Here is a 23,697-nt window from a genome sequence, read left to right as displayed (position 1 = left end):
CTCCGATATGGAGGAGGCCAACAGGTCGGCAACATCCCGGGGATCAGTCACAACGTCTCCGCCCGACTTGAGTCCCAAAATTGGCAAAGGTTGGGGTTTGCCCGTCATACCGACCTTAACCTTCTCCATACTTCGGCCTTAGGAGTTGTTCGAGATATTGTGGTCACGAAATTTTGCCATGAGGTTCTTCGGGGAGTTTCTGAAGACTCGTCGCGTTTTTGCCCTATGGAACGGTAGGTTTCAAGATTTTCTTGGGTTGGGCGTTTGTTGAATCTTCGCAGGGCGCGTCTTCGCTCTCGCAATGCTCTCGAACACTCCTCTGTCCACCAAGGAACATTTTTTCGTCTTGGTTCGGGTGATGTCTTTGGAATGCTATCCTGAGCTGCAGTTATAATAGAGTTTGTAAAAAGTTCTACTACAGTATTTATGTCCAATGGAGTATTTATATCTAGTAATGTAAATTGTTTTTGGAATTTATCCCAGTCACCTTTGTCGAGGATCCATTTTGGTCTTTTAGTGATATTCAACGAAGAATCAGGTATTTTGATCTGAATTGGGAAGTGATCACTCCCGAATGTATCGGAGAGGACCTCCCAATCGAATCTATGAGCAAGTTCTGGACTGCATATAGATAAATCTATAGCAGACCGACCTCCGTCCTAGGACACAGGTAAGTTGGGGATCCGTCATTAAGGACAAAGATATTGTGATCTCCGAGGACTCTTGCGACCAAGTTTCCCCTTGGTGTGGAATGGTCTGACCCCCAACTGGAATGGTGGGCATTGAAGTCGCCTAGGAGAAGAAAAGGCTTTGGTAACTGGCCGATCAGTGCCTCGAGATCACCTTGACAGAGGGTGACTGGGATTGGTGGAAAGTAGAACGGTACATATATAAAGTTTAATCGGGACTTGGATTAACACACAAACACATTGGAGATTGGAGTGGAGGGGCACATCAGAGGCACTAGGGATTCATCCACGAATAGAGCAACGCCACCACAGGCATGCCCGTCGTGAGGGAAATCTTCCCGAAAGATGTCAAATCCCTCAAGGGGGTTTGGCATGCTGGGTGGAGTTTAGTCTCTTGGATGCTAATTACATGAGGTTTTTTGTTTTGTAAAAGATGTTTTACATCTTCCAAATGTCCGCGATAACCATTAATATTCCACTGGATAATTTTGAATTCGTTCATGTTTTATTTAACTGTATGTAATTTTCTGTCTGTTTTTTATTTTTATTAAGTTTAAATGTGCCTTGGGTTGTTTTCAAATTCCGATCGAAGCAGAAGGTCATCCCCCATCTCACTCTCATCAACTATGGAAAGTTGAGAGGAGCAGGGAGTGGGGGGTGAACCAGTGCTTCCCTTTGATCTCGCCTGAGCTTTCGTTCGGATTTGGGTCTTAAGTCTCTCTTGGAGAGACTTTCTTTCCTCCGCCGTTTTGAATGGACATATGGTCGTTCTTTTCCTTTAGCGGGTGCCACAGACACAGATACTGGCCTGGGAATGGTTCCTGTTTGTTTAGGGGGTCCCTTTGCTACGGGGGCAGAAGTCGTATGACTACTCGCTTGTGTTTGCGGCAAGGTCTTGGCACTCAACTGCTGCACCAAGGCAGCAACCTGTTGAGTGAGTTCTCGTACCATGCCCTCTAGAGCGGAGCAGGAGGAGCACTGTGCGGGCTGGGCTGGAGGAGCAGAAGCAGCCTGAGAGTAGGAGATGTCTTTTCTTGGAGTTTGTCCAAACCCGTCTCCTATACTCCCTACGGGCGTCGCCAAAAGACAGTTTTTCTAGTGTTACTAATTTCAATATCTCTTTCTCCTCCAAATAAATCTTGCAACTGCGAGAGCTTGAAGAGTGCTTGCCTTTACAGTTCACACAGTGCTCTTCTCCGCTTGTACAATCTTTGTCATTGTGGCCACTTTGACCACATCGGCTACATGTCTCTAAGCCGGTGCATATTTTGCTCGAATGTCCGAAACGCTGGCATCTAAAACATCTTGGGGATTTCTGAAGTAAGGTTTAACTTGAAGAGAAAGGTATCCTGCTCTAATCGTGGCTGGTGGGTGAGGGAGGGCGAAGGTCAAAATATGACCTGGTGTGGGTGGGTGTTGGTACACCATTCTCAACCCTCGTTATTCTCACCACATCAGTGACGAGAGAGAATCCTTTAACTCTTCCTTCAGTTCCGCTTCTGAGCAACACAGCATCTCGCGACTGAAAACTATTCCTTTACTGGAATTTAGCGATTCATGAGGCTGTACAGTAATTTCTACCTGATCGTAAAAATTTTTCATGGAGAGGAACTTCTGAGCTTGTAGAGCGTTTCACCGCCTCAACCAGGATAGTTCCGTTACGAAGTTTCCTGACCGATGACGGCGAACCGCCTGCTCCGACTAATGCCTTGTTGATCACAAAAGGACTTACTTTGGACAGATTTTCGCTCTCGTTTTTTGTGTTTAAACACAAGGAATAGTGGCGTTGGAAGATACTGTTTGTTTGTGTTACTATTACTTAATTTCATTTGCTTATTATTTTCTTCTCCATCTTCAGATTCTGAAGAGTGGGGACGTTTTTTGTCTAAATCATCGATTGATTCTCTTATTACTACTCGTGTGTTTTGCCCGTAGGGTAGGGATTCATTGCCCACATCCATAATTAGTAGTATACCAGCGCATCGTGAGTAAAGGTGCAGGCCGAGACAACCGGGAACGGGTATACCCTAGGGTACCTGTCAGCCGTAGCTTGGCAGGCAGCCCTACCCCAGTTCCCCGGGGCCCGGTGTTATCTCGTTTAACCGAGCCGGGAATTCACGCACGGCTCGGGCTCGCACGTGGCAACAGAAATCTCCGACATATCTGTCCATTACTCACTTCCTGACCAGGGACCGAAGTGGCTGGCACCAGGGTTCATGTATATCGTTATGCCTCGGCACAGAGCTAGCTCACATCAGCCTTCTGCTACTACACAGCCCCGAACACGGGCATGCTCGAGGATCTGTGTAGCAGTTCCGGCACTCCCAGCAAACAACAACACGACCCAGTCGGACAGGATTAGGAATTTTCGGTTATATAGGGTGAGGTGCCAGGTTCGGACAATAGTCTGGCACCAGCTCAGGGGTACGAAAGGTCGCCAACCTTAAAGCGTCCGGGCAGGCCGCTCCCCTACGGAGAAATATGGGAAAAAGAAGACAGAACGTGGATAGAAAAGAAGTAAGAAAAAAACGAGGGCTGCACAAAAGAAAGAAGAAATGCAGACCATAGAATAGACCCTGGTACGAAGAGAAGGGACACAGGGTAGGCAGTGTTTAAGGGATTGGGTAGGAATTAGGGAAGTGGGTTAGGCGGGGGGGGGGGGGGGGCAGGCAGTTTAACGTCATACCCAGGACGTCGGGTTATGAATCGATCTAGCCAGGTTTCATTTTTATAAAACGTTGTTTTATCCGTGTTTTCAAGCAATGAAAAAATGCTACAAAGTCAATATTTATATATTTTTTTTTTATTTCTTTGTTTACATTCTATAGTAAATGACATCTGACGTATCGTAACAAGAATAGCAAGCCAATCCTCACAGCTGGTTTCATCAGAAATGCCATTGAGTAAAAATAAACATTTTTGTATAAATTAACGAAAGTTCAAACTGAAAGGAAATTTTGATTGTAATATAAGGTGATGAATAATTTCAATCCTTTAAATCTAATCTAAAATTAAATATATTTATCTATTTTATATACTTTTTCCCACAGTCAAATGCCTGCAAACCTTAACTAACATTATAGGAGCAGAAAGATCTCATGATTTAGATGTTATGACGTCTAATTTGCAGCAGCGTGTAGCTACTGAAAATGACGAACAACAAGAGCGACGTCTGCAATATATGCGACACAACATGTAGCTACCGAAAATGACGAGCAACGAGAATACGGATTAGAAAAAAGATGTTGAGATGGAAGACGACATAGGGCTTTAAAACTTAATTATTATTTACAGACATATAAATGTGCCATTACTGCAGCTGTGCAATATCAAGTCACATTTATATGGATCATTTGAAATTTTGTGTATCCATTACGGTGCATTGCATTTCCCTAAGGAACAGGTTTCTAATTGCATAGTTCTTGACTTAACAGTGATTGCGAAACTGTATTTTCCTTAACTTTATGATTTTTTTGTTTAGAGAGGTCACCAGTAACACCAAGTGGCTACTTCGCTTTTCGTTACAAACAGTGATTTGTTCTTCGTGAAACCATTGGCACCAGTCTGATGTTTTTTTATGCACAAAACACAATTCACAATGAATTTTCAATAATTGCAATTTGTTTACAAAAGAAATCTAATGATACTATGTACTTCAGTCGGTGGGTGATATGAATGGCATAGCGACTATCACAGTGACACTGCCAGATGTATAATGTACATAGCTACACAGCACCATTCAGATCACACTATTATTTTCACTGTTTGGCAATGAGATGCCTCACAACTTACTTTCTGAATGACCCATGTATTTAAAGTTAAAGCTATCTGTCAGCAATTTTCATACTTGGGCAGACTTGCCAAAACTCAGTCATAAGTATAATATACTCAAAAAGATAAAATGGTATTCAATTGCCTAAGAAAAGTTATATCAAAGATGTAATAAACAAATCTTAAAACAAGACTAGGGCAACCTAGAAAATTATCAATAAAATTATAAAATCCAATACAGTGAAACCTCGTCATCACGTTTTCCTGCTGATTCGGCCTGTGCTGGTTTTTTACGCGGGAAACTTTATAAGCGAAATCAGATTATTAATTAATCTGTCAAATCATTATTTAAGGGAATTTTAAGACTATCTAGGTCTGGTGGATGCTTGAGGTTAGTGATAAATTAAAACTGAATCTCAAATCCACCAAATTAAAAAGGCTCAGATTTGATAATTGAATGTACCGAGATTTGCCACATCACTAATTATAGGACATGAACGAGTGATGCTTACGTTACACTACATTCAGTCCAGCAACACAGTAGCATATTAAATTTTCATTGTGCAAAACTAGTAAACACTGAATCATTTTGACAAGAAAATAATCTTGCGTTGAGATAATATATAAGACAAATAAATAAGCTTGTGGTTTTTATCCATACTGGCTCAAGAGGTATGAAGTGCCTGAGCCAAGGCGAGTTCTTTGTTACATGAGCGTTAGTATTATTTCGCTAGTAGTTATAGATAGAAAAATTGCAGGTAGTCAACCAAAATAAAGTAATATGATTTCACAAATGATATTTGACTTGAAATTCGCACATTGAATGTTTCATGTTCAAGCATTGGACCATGTCTATTGAGAATAAGCTCGTTGACAGTATGCAGATTACTATAGCTAAACCATGTTTAAGACATATTTTGAAATGAAAACAAATATAGATAACCAAATAATAGTAGTAGACAGTATTTGCTTGCAGCTCGTTATTTCTTTATTTATGTGTGCATCGCCATGAATTAGATGAGTCTATTCAAGTGACAGTGGTAGTACAAAAATTACTTATCACAAAAACTACGTTCTTTGTCTTACCATGTGTATAATAATAAAAAATAAAATTAATGCTTCATAGTTATGTAAAACGATATTTAACTAACAGTTTGTATTTTTCATGTGCATAATCCAGCATTGCTGTGCACCTTCTGATTAGTAATAAACAGACGAGAGAACATTTTTTCCCTGATAATTTAGGTAATTTTTGAGGAAAGTTAAGGGGGCTAAAGCAGAAAACGTTACAAGCTGGTAAAACATAAAGAAATATTTTTTTAAACAAATTAAACTCATTTTCATTAATGAAACATAAGATAGGTGTTATAACATGATTGCACTGTAGTAAACCTGTACTGAGCAAACGTTATCACAATCTGTGTGTAGAACAATTTAATGAACACTTAGAGTTAATTAGTTTAAAGAGTTGATTATAATATTTCCGATACCAAGAACAATAGCAATTATGATTTAGCTAAACAGAACATTAACATGTCATGTTTACAAAAATAGTACACGTTTAGATATTTAAGACTTCAATGCTCCTATTTATTAAGCGCCTCCAACAACGTTGTTATTGTACTTCCTTACTTGTTTACCTTTTTATAGCTAACTACTTCTGAAAATTATTAAAATTAAATAAGTAGTTCCTGTCCATTAGCAAGACCTTTTACACATCCATGGTAATTATTAACATCTCTAAAATACTTAAGTCCGAAACACTAGTAATTTGTTTCATATCTGAATCTCAATTCCATTGAATCTTCAAAATAAGTCTATTCTTGAACAGAGACAAACGTAAATCATAAATATACGAAATACGACGGCTATCCATAAAGTAGATTATGTTTCGCTCTGTAGCCGCTAGGGGCAGGACTATCGTGGCCATTTTGATGTCAGGGCATTTCTCCGTTCTGTGGCTATGCAGTGTGCTAGTGAGATGTTATTGTCACACCTTGTTTTACAATATCAGTTTAAAATGTGTGACGCAAATGAAAATCCGAGAGATGTGAAGTGTGGTCGGTAATACGGTTTTTGTCGGCCAAGCACAATAGACCAATTGAAATTTATCACCAACTCTGTTCAAGTTTATGGGAACAGATGTGATTAATGAAGGTGGAGTGCGTCAGTGGTACATTAGGCTGATCTATTGTGCATGAGGAACGAAGTGGACGGCCAAGCATTGGTACCGATGAAATTGTCTCTAGAGTCCTTGAGAAGATTAGAGAAGATCGCCAATTCACAATAAGAGAACTCTCACTTAGTATTCATCAAAATTTCAAGGAGTTTGTGATACGAGATTGTTATGCAGAAGTTAGGTTACCATCAATTTTGTGCCAAATATGTACAGAAAATTTTAACAGAAACACATACAAATCAACGTATGGCTGCTACATTGACATTTTTGGCCACTTACAAAATAGATGGTGACCTGCTGCTTGATTGAATAATTACAGGAGACGAGACTTGGGTAAAACATGCGAAACCAAATTACAGTCTATGGAGTGTGGGCACACACTTTCCAAAAAAAAAAAAAACCAAGAAATGTATGCAAATGTTTTCGCAGGGAAGATTATGGCAACCATTATTTGGGACAGGAAAGAAGTCCTTCTTGTTGATTTCTTAGAACATAGCACAAACATAAATTCTGCGAGGTATTGTGAAACGTTGCTAATTTATGCTTCCAAGTTAAGAAGAGCAATACAAAACAAGTGCAGAGGAAAGTTATGTTTTAATATTTGTTTTTGCACAACTACACCTAACCACTGGAGACGTCCTGGATGCTTTTAATTGTGAGGTGTTCCACATCTGCCTTACAGTCCGGACCTTGCACTCAGCGACTACCATCCATTTCCAATAATGAAGACCTGGCTTATCACGCAGCACTTTGATGATACCGTATATAATACAATTATTTTCCTGTACTTTGTTGTTATTTATATCAAAATATAATCTACTTTCTGGATAGCCCGTGTATTAACTGGTCCAATAATTATTTCATCTATCTATGGTGAAAGTGTTTGAAGTAATTTGCGTAATTATTGTTCGTGAATAGTCACAGCAGACTTGTGGTGATTTGCAATTATCATACATATATAAAATGCGAAGGAACTGTGGTTAAAATATTATTTAAAAAGCCAAGGCAATTATTTTATCTATATACGTTAACACATTTTAGCATTCGATAATGTTTTACTGATGACCAGCTATTGTCTGTGAATAGACTTATTTAAAGATTCGGAGGATTCAAGATTACGATTTGACATATCACTGGTTGTGATGATATTGTGAAATTAGGACAATCCAAGTATATTTAAAGCATTTCTGTTGATTTGACTTATTATTTTATAATAATACTAGTTGGGTATTGAAATATGAGTATCAGAATCTACCCATTCCAATTGATTAATGTTTATTGAAAAATATAAATGGTCTATTGTTTATTGTTACTGTACTACAATTTATTATTATGTATTTTATGTGTATAACAGTAATGGTGAAAAATTTTGTTTTAACTGGTTTCGTACCTCTGATTTCTTTTGAGACCACTAGTTCAATTTTTCTTTCTTTGTTTACTTGTTAATAACATCACAATATAATTTATTTACTATACAGTCAAGATCAATTATCTAACTTCTGATTAACCCTCCATCGGGCGCTTCAACAGAGTTTTCCTCTGTGTATGTTTTATTATTAAAAATAGTACTACTTTTCTGATGTCGGCAGTCGTTTCCTGCAGTGTGCTTCACGAGCATCTTTCGGGGAAACGAAACAATAGCTTCCCGCTTTTATTTATCAAAATGTGTCAGCATGAGGTCTACTTCCGTGCGTGACTGGACGATTCCTCCGTGAGGGCCCGATGGTGTGTTTGTAGTGCTAGGACGAATCTCCGTGAGCGCCTTATTGTGTTTAGTTTTTATGTTGTAATAATCCGTGTGCGCCTAAATGTGTGACATGTGATGGTTTCTTTTTAAATTTTACTATATATTTTATTTGAATTTTGTGAAATGGAAATTAAGATGAGAGACTTGTCAGACTTTTGGACAGTGTGGAGAGGGAAGAACAGTATGAATATATCCAAAGACCAACCGGTGGATTTGTTCGGGAACTTTTTGCAGATGACGTAGTAGATGATGTAGATTTGGATGTTGGATCAGACGATGAAGAAGAAATACAGGAGCAATCTGGTGAGCAACAAATCCTTTTTCATAACAAAAATTCAACACAATTCATTGTCAATCGCTGATTTCGATGATTTGGAAAACGTTCCATTGACTGCTAGGTTAAATGAAAATATTGTAACAAGAAGAAATGGGAAAGAAGCTTACATTAATAAAGGAAGACATATGCTTTGGGATTTAAATCCTAACGAAAATGCTCTGTCTAGAACTCCTAGCAGAAACATATTGAGAATGAGAATGGGGTATGTAGCTCATTGTGCTAAAGAAGCAAAAACTCCTCTTGATTCCTGGAAAAGATTTTTTACCGATGATATCATCAATGACATAACAGGTTACACAAACGTATACATTACTGAGAATAGATATAAATTTTCTAGAGAAAGGGATGCCAATACGACTACACCAATTGAAATGAAATCAGTGATTGGGTTGATGTACATGGCTGGTGTCATGAAAAGCAGCCACACTATTTTAGAAGATCTTTGGGAAACAGATGGTACTGGAGTGGAATTTTTCAGATGTTGTATGTCAATCAAACGTTTTAAGTTTTTACTTCGCTGTATGAGATTTGATGACATCCTTACGCAAGAAGACAGATCGGCTCTTGATAACATGGCTCCTATGAGAGATTTATTCAATGACTTTATAGAAAACTGCCAGAAGAATTTTGTGCTTAGTGAATTTGTTACTGTCAACGAAATGTTAAGAGTCATTTCGTGGGCGTTGTGGTTTCAGAGTCTATATGAAGTCAAAACCAGGAAGATATGGACTAAAAGTGTATGCATTAGTTTGTGCAAAGACTTTTTACACATCTAACTTAGAGCTCTATGTTGCAAGACAACCTGACCTTTTGTGTTGATAACTCTGCCAAGGAGGTTGTCAACCGTATGATTGAGCCAATTTCAGGATCAGGCCGAAATGTAACTATAGACAATTTCTTTACGTCTATACCTCTTTGTGAAGAGCTTATGTCTAATCACCGTCTAACGATCGTTGGCACACTGCGAAAAAACAAACGAGAAATTCCGTGTTCCTTCCTAAACACCAAGGATCGGCCAGTTGGAAGCTCATCATTTGCCTTCAGGAACAACTGTACTATGGTATCGTACAAAGCAAAACGAAACAAGGATGTCATTTTGTTATCTTCCATGTACAATGACGATGCTATAGATCTACAAGAAGACTCTCCTACTTTCCAAAAACCAGAAATAATCTTGTTTTACAACGCAAGTAAAGGAGGGGTCGACACTGTTGACAAGTATAAGGAGAGTTACTCAACTGCCAGAATCTGCAATCGTTGGCCAATGAGATTGTTCTACTCCCTTCTTGATATTGGCGCACTCAATAGTTTCATAATTCTAAAGAAAAATGTCGAACAATCAAATATGAAAAGAAGGAACTTTTTAAAGCAGCTGGCCTTTTCCGTGTGTAAGGACAATGCACAGTACAGATTAAGCCACAGAAATATTCCTAGGCAAGTAAAACAAAGAATTTGTCAGATTATGAGCATCGAGGAAACTGGAAACCAACGGAGAGTCACACCACCTGACGACGTCACTTCTGGCCGGTGCTGCCTGTGTGACTGGAAGAAGAATCGGCCATCTAAAACAAGGTGCAGCAAGTGCAAGTTTTTTATTTGTCGTGAACATTCATCTGTAAGCTGCGTTAGCTGTGATGATCCTGATGAAGAAATGGAAGTGTCCAGCGATAGTTCACCGTAAGGACAATTCAGTACAATACCAGTGTGCTAGGGAACATTTCAGTACTGTTTATGGAGTGAACATTGTCGTTATAAGAACCAGAAGGAAAATGTTTTGAAACTTTGTGTAGTGTGTAAGAAACTTTTTTGTAAAGAATAAATTTTGAATTCAGAGTTATAATTGACATTAGAATTGTATAATATTTCAAGAATTGAAGTAAGTTGCTTTTGTAAGAAGTTAAAAACTAATTTAATTTCCATATATTATTACAGTAGGTTAAACATTTTTACATTTAACTGCATTATTCCTTAAAATAAATCATGTTGTTATTATACAATAACATTTTTTAAGATTTTGAATTTCTTATTTGGAAAATTCATTACATAAGAGAGGAATTTTTATTTAATTTCTAAAAATGAATATATTACATTGTAATTAAATTAGTATAAATATTTAAACAAATAAAAACAGTGTAAACGACAATGATATCCATTATTTGCTAACCTGGAGGAAACTTCCGTGAGCGCCTGATGGTGTTTTTAATTTTAAGCGCCTGATGGAGGGTTAATCAAGCCACCTGACTAAACAAAACTGCATAAAAAAAAAAATTAACACTTTAGGAAACAAATACAATTCCACTGAAGATACCAGGTCTGTTTTTGGTGTGCAGAAGTGCAGAACATAGCAGCGGCATTTGCACAACTCTACTAGCCATTGTTAGTTCAAGCAATACAGGTACAGAATTAGAACGTGCCTATTAGTTGCATCTGGATTTTAAACCACGTAATTTATTGTACAAGTAAACCATATCGAGTGTTTCCATATGCAAGATGGTCTCAGTTCAGTTAATCAGACTTCTACTGAATTTTAATGTGTGTTTTGTAATAACAGTAAATTAGGTGACCTACTTACCACTTAGTTACTGACTACCTTATTCTGTTTGTCAATGATTTAGCCTAGACCAATTAATACATGGATATGGAATAGTTATTACAAGGAAAATGATTTTATAATAAGGAAGGATTTAAAACATTAACAAGTTCTAGCAGGACAATTAATTAACATTAATTCTAGCAGGAAGTGTTCCTTGATAGAATTACTTGGCGGGAAGATGGCGCCGGTGAATAAGAATACGTTATGTGATGTCTGTTCGAAAAATGTTACTAGAAACACTGGAGGAATTATGTGTGAGGGTAATTGTAAAAATTGGTATCATTTTGAGTGTGTGGGAAAATCTAAAAAAGATTTTTCCTTTTCTGAAGGTGAGAAGTCCAATTTTACGTGTGACAAGTGTAAGCCTCAACCAGTACAGTGTGCTAGTAACGTGAGTATACCACACAGTGATTCTGAAAAAGAAAATGGGCCTTGTGAATGTTTTATTCATATCAAGATATTGACTGATCAGATTTTTGATCTGACTAATAATTTAAGTGAAATTAGCAAGCAGTTAGACATGGTGAAAACCAAAAATACTAAGCTAGCCTCTATCGTGAATAATCATTCTGAGGTTATTGGTGACATTCTGTTAAATAATCGTGCCTCTTATTCAAGTGTTTTAAAATCTATAAATGAGAATGCCGATTCCTCATCCTCTATAACAAGTTATTTTGACAACAATAACTCTGTAACTAGTAAGGTTATGTATGTCGCTAACTGCAATTTGACCAAAGCAGTAGTTCACTCTGATGTGTTGTCTGCTAGACGAAACTTGGAAATTTCAGACCTTCCACGGCCACTGGCTTCTAGCAATAGAATGCCAGTTAGAAGTGGAAAAAACGTTCTCAAGAAGGCTGTGGAGCTTACCAATCGGGAAAAAAGGAACTCGCCGAAGGGGCTACATGATGAAATTGTACAGCCTTTCGCTGTGCAAGGTAATTCTCCATCAAATTCTGCTGTCTCTGCCTCTGTCATACCGGCTAACGCGATCGACTTGGCTGGGGACAATGAAAATGAAACCGTGAATCAGGGTGTAAATAATGACTTTATTGAGGTTAGGTCCAAGAAATATAAGAAACAACAGCGTAGATCTGAGGGGAAAAAATCAATGTTTATTACGGGACGTGCTGTGGTGTCTAATGATAAATTGAAAGTTGTAGAAAAACGTAAACATATGTTTGTATCTAGATTTGCTGAAGACGTGGAATGTGATGCTTTGAGACAGTATTTGAATGACTATGCTGTTTGTAACTATGAGGTTATTAAACTGAAGAATAGGTATCCTGGGTACAGTTCTTTTAAAGTTGGAGTGCCCCTATCCCTTTGGGATAAAATGTATGATCCGGACTTCTGGCCTACAGGGACGTATGTAAGTAAGTTTAGATTTTCTCGTAAAAGTTCTTTAGTGGAACCCTCTTTTTTAGAATCAGGACAGTTAACGAACCCGGGGTTATAGTCACCCAATCCTCGGTTGGCCTAGTTAATTGTCATAGGCCTAGCCTGAGTACCGCTACTCAGGTGGTTGAATCACGTTCTGAGACTGTGCTTGCGCATATTAACATGCAATGTATAAAGAACAAGGTGAATTTACTTGAAGTTTTTAACAGTCGCATACTCTGTGACGTTCTTTGTATCAATGAACACTGGTGCATAGAAGACGAAATACAACTTTATACACCTATGGATTATCTACTTGCGGCTAGCTTCTGTCGATCTACTCCTTATGGCGGAGCTGCAATTTTTGTAAGAAGTTCATTTAAATATTCTTTTTCTGTTGTAAATATTGATTCGTTCTGTGAAGAGAAACAATTTGAAGCGGTTATGATCTCTTTTAGTGTTATTAATTTGTTGATTTTATCTGTTTATCGCACACCTGACTCTTGTATTGTAATTTTTACTGATAGATTGTCTCAACTTCTTGAATTTGTCTGCAATAGTCCTAAGTTCTTTAAATATAAGGTCGTTATCGCTGGGGACATAAATATTGACCCCAATAGGAGTACCTTAAATACAGTTGTTTCTTAACCCTTTGCACTCTCCTTGCCTGCATTGCAGTCAATGGCGGATTCCCAAGAGCTCTGAATTATTTTATTGCTTGCTGTCCTCTGCACTCTCCTATCCAGCATTGCAGGCGGCCATGTTTTCCTCCACAGCTGGGATCTAGATGCTCCAGTGACGCTATTACAACTATTATTTATTTTTGCCAGTCATTCCACAGCCTGACATTTAAGGGTATTTAAAGTTTAAATACACAAAGGTTACAAAAATTCTATCAATATTGTTTTTTTTTGTATTATATTTGTAATGTAATCAATTTTCCTTGTGTATCTTGGTTGTATTATATTTTACCGTGAAATAATTTTAAACTACCATAAACAAATATGTTAGGTTATAAGGAAAAACAGTGTTTACATTTGTTTAAATGTATATTTTGTTTAGTAAATTGATATATATGGTTTTAAAACTTAATTACAAATCTATAAATAACAGAAAAAACATATAAAAACACATTTATATTAAAATAAAAGACTTATAGATAACATATAAAATGAACAGATGTGCAGAAATAGTTAAATGGCAGTTTTGACAATAAAATGAACATATAAAAGTAAAAAATTATACTTATAATATATATATAATTAAAAGAAAAGGCTTATTATAGATATCACGTAAAATTAAAGGAGTTCAAAAATACTTACAAACTATTTTAGCAACATATTTGCTTATTGTTCTTTATACCTTTTTACTGTATGGTAAATGCGGAAACAATTACCCGGATGTAGTCCTGGCTTATTGGGACAGGTGTCACAATAAAGTCTTGTTCTCTTCCTCTCTCTTTGCTCTCCCGTGAAACTGCACACACTACAGTCTTTAGACTTTCTTGGTTCCAAAAACTCTGGCACGTGTAGTTTACCATCTAGTCTTACATCTTCATCTTGTACAGAAGGCCGTCCTCGCTTTTTTGTGTTCCTAATGTCACCAACTAATGATTCAATAACATGTCTCCTAAAATTTCTTTGTTTCAATGCTTTGGCACCTGGTGGTCTGGTACTATTGCGTAATATAAAAGCATTAACTACTGCAACTTCTAGTGCCCAGAAAAACACCTTACGCCACCATTTTAATGTTTTCCGGGCAAAAGAATACGTAGATATGTAGTGGTCTGCGACGTCCACCCCACCCATATTCTCATTATAGCGGCATATAACGGCTGGCTTCAAAACAGATTCTTCATTTCCTCCTTTAACTATTCTTTTTACCTCTTCCGTACTGTTGTCGTATAAGGTAGTTAGCATAAGTACAGATCTCTTATCCTTCCATTCTAAAATCTGTATATTTGAAGGGTCTGAATCACATCCATCTTTTCTATAAGATAAAATATCCCCCTTCTTCAATTTTGGTTTAGCTTTTATCTCACTTGGTAGTCCCTTTCTACCTCTGTTCAATGTCCCCGTTAAATGCACTTTTATTTTAAATAGCTCATTGGCCAATTCTACACTTGTATAATATCGATCAGTGTAAATGTGAAAACCTTCCACAGTGCCATAACCATTTTCAATTTTATTTGTTAAATGTAAGACAACCTTAGTTGTAACTAATAAATCTGGCCGATCAATGTTCAAAGTCATTTGCGATCCAATGTAAAGTTCCATTGCACATATATACACGCTTACGGAATCACTCAATACAAAAACTTTAAGTCCCCACTTAGTGGGTTTATCCTTATTGTAAACTTTGAACATAACCCGGCCTTTAAAACCAATCGTACTTTCATCCACACTCAAATTCTTAGATGGTACAAAGTACTCTTGAAATTTGGTTTCTAGATACTTTAAAAATCTTTTAACTTTTCCGGATCGGGTCAAAGTTCCTAATATTGGACCTGTATTGTGAGGTGGGCTTATGTGGAGTGACCAGAATATTTGATAGAATCTTTCTTTAGAAAATACGGTTTTAAAGCACGGTTGGAAATCCAACCAATTCAGAGAAAAGTAATCATCTATCGATGGTTTCTGATTCAGTCCCATATTAAGAACAACACCTATAAATGCCTTAAACTCAAGTAAAGTAATGTCAACCCATGAGTGCCAGCATGAATTTTTTTGCAGGGGAGTGTTCATTAAAATGTTCTGTCTTGCATGACGATTACTTTCTTTTACTATTTCAAGACACAGCTCATCGGTAAAAAATAGATTAAAATACTCAATGTCAGATTCTCTATAAAAATTTTGTGGAGGTTTTAATCCACAATTGTCCCTAATAACGTGGTTAAATTCAGGAAAGCTAACATCATTCATGTTCCATTTGCGCCATTTTTTTCAGAAGGCTCTGGATCAGCATTATCATGAACATCACTGTCACTCCCACCATCTTCCTCAACAATATCTAAATCACTGTCATGGTCACTATCAAATATCAAATCTTTACCTGCACTTGTAGAAGGTTGTGCAATATCATCCAATTCGTCATCAGAAACGTCTTGGTTTATAATATTCCTTATATCATCAGAAGTCAGTAAATCATCAGCCATTATAATAAAACTTTTATTAAAAACTAACACAAAAATAACAAAATACTAATAGAAGTCACAAACACTTGTCAACTAGACTGATAAACCACTCACACTGCTGGAAATAGAACTGGCCCCTTAGTCACTGATAAGCCAGCTGTGTTGCAAGTGTTGCGTCATTGTTTCCTTACATTGTTTTGAACCCCAACATCTGACCGGCCATTAATAGTTATCAATACTGTCCCTTGTTACTATTTTATGCTGAGTTATGACAAAATAGGTCTATAAACACAAGTAAATTAAGTAAACTTGACAATATGTATCTAGCAAGAAAGAAACTGTCAAATAAATTGTTAATATTTCAATTGAAAACAGCTAAATTTTGTTAATTGGTTAGTTTTATTTCAGTTTAACATGACTTGAAATACGTAGATACACTACAACTAATTACACAAAATTAAATATAATGAGTCATGCGTTGACTGCAATGCTGGATAGGAGAGTGGAAGAGAAAAATAGATTTTGCCTGCAATGCAGGACACGAGAGCTTATGGACAAACCAAACCATTTAAAATCAGAGTTATGGTGCTGGATCTGCTGGATGCATTGCAGGCTACAAGAGTGATTGGACATTCTGCAATGCAGGCCAGGAGAGTGCAAAGGGTTAATGCACTAAAATCTTATGATTGTTTTTGTCTGAATCTGTCTCCCACCAGGCTGGAGTCTTGTCTGGATAATTTCATTTCCAATCTCCACCCTTCTTCATATACATGTAAAACTGTTCAACCTCACATCTCCGATCACCTTGGTTTGTTGTTGAATATTGATTTATCTTATTTGTCACAGTGTACCGCTTTACCAGCTGATAAGTGTGAAAAAAATGTGTATAGTTTTAGAGTTTTAAATGATGTTAGTATTAATAGATTTAAGTACAGATTGGGTAACATTGACTGGTCTGAAGTGATAGTTTCAGATGACCTTGAAGTGGCTTTTGATTGTTTCATGCAAGTCCTTCAACATAATTTTAATGATTGTTGTCCTACTAAAACTAAAGAGGCCAAAAATACTGTAAATAATAATCGCAAACTTAAAAACTGGTATACTCCTGTTTTAAAGCAGATTAGGCTATTTTTAGATATTAGTCATAGTAGATGTAAGAGCAATCCTGCCTTATGTGAAATCCACAGAAGGGTTAAGAAGTTCTATAGGGAACAAATAGATCTAGCTAAGAAAAATGCCAACGATGCTTATATCATGGAATCACGTAACCTCTGTAAAGCTGCCTGGAATGTCATTAATCTGGAAACAGGGCGTACACCTAAGAAAAACTTACAGACAGAGCTTCCTATATCTGCTAGTGATTTTAATATTTTTTTATAAATATTTCTAATAATGTAAAAGGTAATAATGCTGTTAACTTGAATTTAGCTGGTGCCATCGATATCTTAGAGTCTAGTGTTATAAAGAATCCTCTATTATTGCCATTTAAATGGAATTTTGTGAATTCTGATGATGTTTTTAAAACTGTTACTGGGCTCAGTAATTCAAAATCTGAAGATATTTTTGGTCTTTCCAACTTTGTGTTGAAGAAAATAATAGATGTAATCTTGTATCCCCTCACTTTTCTTATTAATTGGATACTCGCAGTTGGTGTTTTCCCACATTGTTTGAAACTTACTCTAACTGTGCCTGTATACAAAAAAGAGGATAGATTAAATATTAGCAATTATCGACCTATAGCGCTGGTTCCTGTTGTATCTAAAGTGGTCGAAAGTATCATTAAGTCTCAGATGAAATGTTATTTTGAGCAGAATCTGCTCTCATCTGCCCAATTTGGTTTTACAGAAAATCTGTCTACTGTTAAGGCTGTTGAAAGTGTTGTATCCTTTATCTTGAATAGCTTTGAAAATAGTGAGGAAGCCAGCACTTTATTACTAGATCTAAGCAAAGCTTTTGATACTGTGCCCCATCAGGTATTGCTTGAGAAATTGAGCTACTATGGTTTTGGAGGCAACGAGTTGTCACTGTTGTCCTCATATCTTTTAGATAGATCCCAGTTGGTCAAAGTTGGTGATCAAAGATCTGATCTTAGAAGGGTTGAAAGTGGGGTTCCCCAGGGTTCTGTCCTGGGTCCCTTTCTGTTTATAGTTTTTATCAACGACCTTCCCAATTTTGTACCTAATAAGAGTGTTCTTTATGCTGACGACACCACACTAATGTGTTCTAATAAGCTATCTGACATTAATTCTGTAGTAATAAATTATATGAGGGAAAGGTCTTACCTCTGGTTTGATGCCAACTGCCTATATGTTAACGAGGATAAGACGGAGCATATTGTTTTTAGTTTAAGGAAATACTCTGACAATAAATCAATAAAGTTACTGGGAATTAATTTAGATTCTAGGCTTACTTGGAGAAGTCATACTGATGCTCTTTGTTCTCGCCTGTCTCGAGTAATTTTTTTGCTGAAAAGACTTAAAATTTGTACTAGCTCTACCATAGTTACTAAGGCATATTTTGCGCTGTTTCATTCCCACCTTTTGTATGGTGCCCTACTTTGGGACAATTCAAGTGGTGCCAAGGAGGTTTTTTTATGTCAAAAGAAGGCCTTACGCACAGTTTTTGATGTCAGTACTAGTGATTCTTGTAGGCCTATTTTTGTTGAACACGGTATACTTACTTTGCCGTGTATTTTTATCTTTCAATGTCTGGTATATGTAAAGGAAAATCTAGATGCTTTTAACCTGAGAAGTGTCGCTCATAATTATAATACAAGGTACCAAGATCTTCTAGATTTAAGATATGTTAGACTCACCAAAACTCAGCAAATGTATTTGTATATTGGGAAAAAGCTCTTCAATAAGTTACCTAGGCTGTAGAGATATTACGTGTAAAGTTTAAAAAAATGTTGTTTTAAGATGGCTTAAGAAAAAAGCTTTTTATTCTGTTGATGAGATGTTATCAGGCAGTATTGACATCGTATTTTAATTTAGTTTTTTATGTTTTCTGACATGTACTTATGACCATAAGTGCTAAACCTAGTATTATCCAATTTCTTTGACTTTGTCATGGCATTGTAATGTGGGACGACAATAAAATGATTCTTGATTCTTGAAGTTAACTGTTAGATCACCAATTATGAAAACTAAAGATATATACTTAAACCATTAATAAGCTAATATAAAATTTAGAGTGCTAACTTACTAGTTATTGATAAAGTATGATTTATTCTTAATTTTATTAGGATTGATTGGTGTTAAGTGCAATATAATAAAACTTAAGTTGTTCAAGACACCTACAACCAAAACAAAATGTAGGAGTTGTAGAAATATAATAAATTGTGATTGTACCTGAGGTGTTAAATTCTTGAGGAGCAACCACGTCGTGTTGGCGCCCCAAGTGGCTGGAGATGGCTGTGGTCCCCATCTGCCCCCAAGGCTACCCCAACCGTTGGCGGTGGGGGCCTTGTTGCTGGACAGACCGGGCGGGGGACCTCGTGCCTTGTTGGGTGCCCCCCACAGCTCATTGTTGCCAGGTCCCGCCTCTCCCCATGTACTCTTCGACCCACTCAATTTCCCCAGTGGGCTAAGAACATATGTACAAAAATTAATAGTCTAATTTATACATCAGGTGTACATTTATAGAACTGACAGCAAAATAATAGTTATAAATCCACGGTAATTATTTTGCCTGGCTACATTTTTTTTAACTCAAAGTATGACAATAACATGTTTTAGCTATCGGTAATTTGGGTACTGACGATTAACTGTTGTCAAAAAAAATAGACAACAGACTCGTGGTGATACACAAACATTAATATAAAAAATAAAATACTAACTGCAATAAATAAATATATTTACAAAAATTCTGTAATTCGTTCATTATGTTATCTATTTACAGGTTTTTAAACATAGGAACAAAAAATTATATTTATACAATCAGCAATTTGCATACTGTCGATCAGCTGTTGTGCACAAATAAACATGCTCGGATGCACCAGTAAATTTACAAATTTTAGGTAAAATGTTGTGTGTAAAATCATGATATTTTACACTTTTTAGTATTTTTTATTTATTTTATTTTAAGTCATTGACAAACATGTTTCCTAGCTAAAATTGTGATAATCAAATATCACAATAAATATAAAAAGTTCAAGCACTCTTACACTATTTTAAAAAATTCCAGCTTAATTTCTGTTTTCTTCCCAATACAAAACATTCAAGCATAAATTTCAATTTCTGATGAGTAGCCACCCTGCAAATAGGGAGCAATGTGTCAAAGCTGAATATCAAATCAAGAAACAACCAAATCTTTAACTAATATTCACATTCAAGAATCAATTGCTGGGATTCAACAATAATCAGCGATATGATGTATGTTTAAAAAGAATCATAAATAAATAACATATTTTAACAAATTATCAGTAATTTATAAATTATTATTTGCATTATTGTCTGTAGCATATATTCACGGAAAACAATAGTTTAACATAGAGGTTAATATTTAATTTAAAATATACTAAAGAGTACACTTATAAGTCATCAAGGATAAAAGTGATCGACATTACACAAATTATCCTAGTTTTGTAAATCATATTTTGCTTGCAGTCCTGTGTTTATGTACCATGATTCTACTGCTTATTTTGAAAGACAGCAGCTGATCAGTTAAACTGATTATTAAAACATGGTTTATTGTACTTTGGTTAAAATTCACCTAATTAAATTTTAAAGCAAAAATTCTGTAAGTTTTGTACACAATATTTAGCTTGTAGTTTCCATTTTCTATATTTGGTTTGTGCATCACTGCATCTGCTGCATCTATTTGTGGCCGGCAACTGATTTGGCAGTAAGTAAAGCACTGATTGTTAAAATGTGTTTTTCTACTTTGTGCATGACAAAAGTGCAAATAGGCAACCAAACTAACAAGTTATCATGTTTTTTTTTTCAGCAATACTTTGCTTACAATTTGTGTTGTCCTATGTGTATGTTAGTGAAATGCCAAGTGTCTGATGCATCTATGCACAAATTTCAGCTGCTTCATGGAAAATAGACAATCACTATTTTTTTGTTTACTTCACAATTATTTTGGTTGTATAAATACTTGCTCTATATGTTTCTATATTTAATATTTTTATCATGGTTAGGGGTGGTTTAAAAAATTTTCAAATCATTAAGTAGTTATAGGCAAGTAAATCCACAATTTTAACATTTTTTAATCCTAATTGGATTTTTTAGCTGAAGTATGATTTTTTTAAATCATCAGCAATCCATTTTCTGCCATTCTTGAACCTTGGGACCAGTCTGATAATATAAAGAGTATTTTAAAGAGATTTGTAGTGGTACAAAATAGAAAAGAATAGAATAATCCTTATTCCATAGTCTTCAAGAACAGATATTGTGTCATTAAAATTTAAAACAAAATAAATACATTATAAATAAAAAGTTACAAAAAAGCTAGGACATAATTAGTACAGGTTGCATAGCTTTTAGTAATTTCTTGTCATAATACAGAGAGAGAAATATATAAATAAAATACAGAGAAATAGCTATATTTTAAGAAGTTATATCGCGTACCTTCTACTTCAGTATGGTAATTTGATAGATTTATAATATGAACTCCCAGAATGTGTCTTTTTAATCTGCAAAATTATGGGAATTTGTATTACTTATAAAATGTATTTTAAAATAAAAATATTTGAAAACTGTTTAATATTATAGACAAAATATTTATGCAACTACAAAAATTAAGCGTTGGCCTGTTTGCTTATCAAGCAGCTGACATCTGCATAGATGCTTGGCATTGCATAAAACAGAAAATATAAACTGCATACAAAATATTGTTTTACAAAAGTACGGTATTAATATAATAATTAACTAAAACCCTATTTAAAAAAAACATTTATTTGTCACATGTGTCTCAGTATTCCGCAATCTTCAGTGTATTTTAACCTATAATGTGGAGATAATAACACCAAAGTACGATAATTTGGTAATTAGATTATCCATCTCCCGTTTTTGGTTATCTACCTGCAGTGATGCAAGGAAAATATTACTTACGAAACAGAATTTGTTGATTAGGTTGCCTATCTATGGGTTTTCATATACAAAATACCATAAATTTGCAAACAAAACGATTTAGCTCAGAAAGCAATATTTTGTAAATAGGTGATTAGAAAGCTGTTGCAATTTCACATATTCTTTATTTTATACTAACAAGTACTAAAAATTACTGTTAAAGTAATAATTTTTGATGACAATTATATATTAAGGCAGGTTTTCAAAGTTATTTCCATCTTTATATATACATGCATGTGTCCTCCCTCCTGTGTGTCATTTATGACTCATGCTAACATGTTATAGTGAATGTTATGCAAAATGCTATCACTGTAACATAATTTGGGGAGTGGTATTCAATAATTAGGTGGCTGCACGAGTGTTGTGTGAGAACTGTATACATGAATAACATAATTCTTGCTGAACATAACAATATACAATAGAATATATAAATATTATTTTATGTAGTCATGACAAAACAATAACTAATATGCAACATAATAAGCCACAGCGTGACGCTTAGTGGTTGTAGGGTTAATACAGAACATCATAACTTAGAAACGGTTAAGTTACATCATTGTAATATTGCATGTCTTATAAGGATATTGTTTTCTGTTAAAAAAAACTTATTGTCAATAGTTTTAAAATGACGACCCATATTCAGGTCCAGCAAGGATAGGATCACCTAGTGGCCTTGTATCCGAGTGCAAGTTAAGCTTGTTCCCCTGATGCTCATATCATTGCTATACGAACCAGACTACGCCATTGGCCAGTTCTGGCTATTCTTAAGAAAGTAACTGATACAGATACTGACCTAGTGAACGAGGAGCTAGCTGTAGAAGCAGGAGGGTTAAAACTCCAAGTGCTGCTGCTCAAGCTAAGAGGGGGAATAGGCATATCGGGACCTCCTGCTGTGGGACTTGTCTTGCCTCCACTGCTGAAAATTTCAGTGTCCTTGATGGTTGCTAGAGAAAGGGGAGAGCGGACCACTGAACCAGGGGTGATAGATGGGTCGTCCTCGATGCTCTTCATCTGTGTCCCCTGAAAAGTTTTGTTTATCTGAATTTCTACCAGCATCAGAATGATTTTTTTCTATTTAACTTCTCACAAAACTTAATTGAACTACTATTTATAATAAAGAATCTATGAATGATTTTATATTAAAAAAAATTATTCGCAAGCTGAGCTGTATTAGAAATATTACCACTATAAATAAAATAACACAGGCATGACTTATAAATGGCCATATTTATATTTATAATATTTAATTTTAAAGCTGCTCTACACATTTATATTTGAATCACAGAGAAAGTTTGAACTTCCTATTAAAATAACAATATTCTTTCGGAGCCAGAGTCATTGCATTACAACATTTACACAGACAGTTTCTGAGCATCTCAATTGAGAAATACTTTGAGTTCCCATGGTTTACTATGAGTTTTACCAAAAATAAGATTCTGCAGTCTCAGCTGGGAGGTAAGTTGGATCCCCACTGGGTTTCTTTGAATTTTACCCAAAATACAATTTCACATCCTCAGTTTGGAGATTGAGAGTTTGATTCAAAATAAGATTCTGCAAAATTTCAACTAGGAGATAGCTAGGAATGTGTTTTATCTAAAGTAAGATCGTTGACAATTATTTATATAAACGTTGAATATACTGAAACATCAATGGTTCCTCTTGTTTTAATTGAATTTATATCTGTAAGTCACATTCTGGAATTCTTACCAACAACCCGATGGTTCAAGTTAATTTAACTTAAAAGTAATTTCCTAGAAGCACAACTGTAAGTTAGTCAAGTTCATTTATCTTATA

At 35.7% G+C, this 23,697-nt stretch overlaps 1 protein-coding gene across 6 annotated transcripts in view; it reads right to left on the bottom strand.

Annotated features, from left to right (window-relative positions):
- The window catches only part of LOC124356185 (protein Gawky), a 139,901-nt gene that overhangs the window by 11,314 nt on the left and 104,890 nt on the right, over positions 1 to 23,697 (bottom strand). For all 6 annotated transcript variants that reach the window (XM_046807362.1, XM_046807363.1, XM_046807365.1 and 3 more), the window contains 2 exons: positions 22,697 to 22,923; positions 19,180 to 19,414 (listed from right to left, as the gene is read on the bottom strand). In XM_046807362.1, coding sequence (XP_046663318.1) covers positions 19,180 to 19,414; positions 22,697 to 22,923 — 462 coding nt within the window. The remainder of the gene's footprint in view (positions 1 to 19,179; positions 19,415 to 22,696; positions 22,924 to 23,697) is intronic.

The sequence above is a fragment of the Homalodisca vitripennis genome, chromosome 2 (assembly GCF_021130785.1).
Source record: "Homalodisca vitripennis isolate AUS2020 chromosome 2, UT_GWSS_2.1, whole genome shotgun sequence".
NCBI lineage: Eukaryota > Metazoa > Arthropoda > Insecta > Hemiptera > Cicadellidae > Homalodisca > Homalodisca vitripennis.
This window is presented reverse-complemented; position numbering and strand designations above follow the sequence as displayed.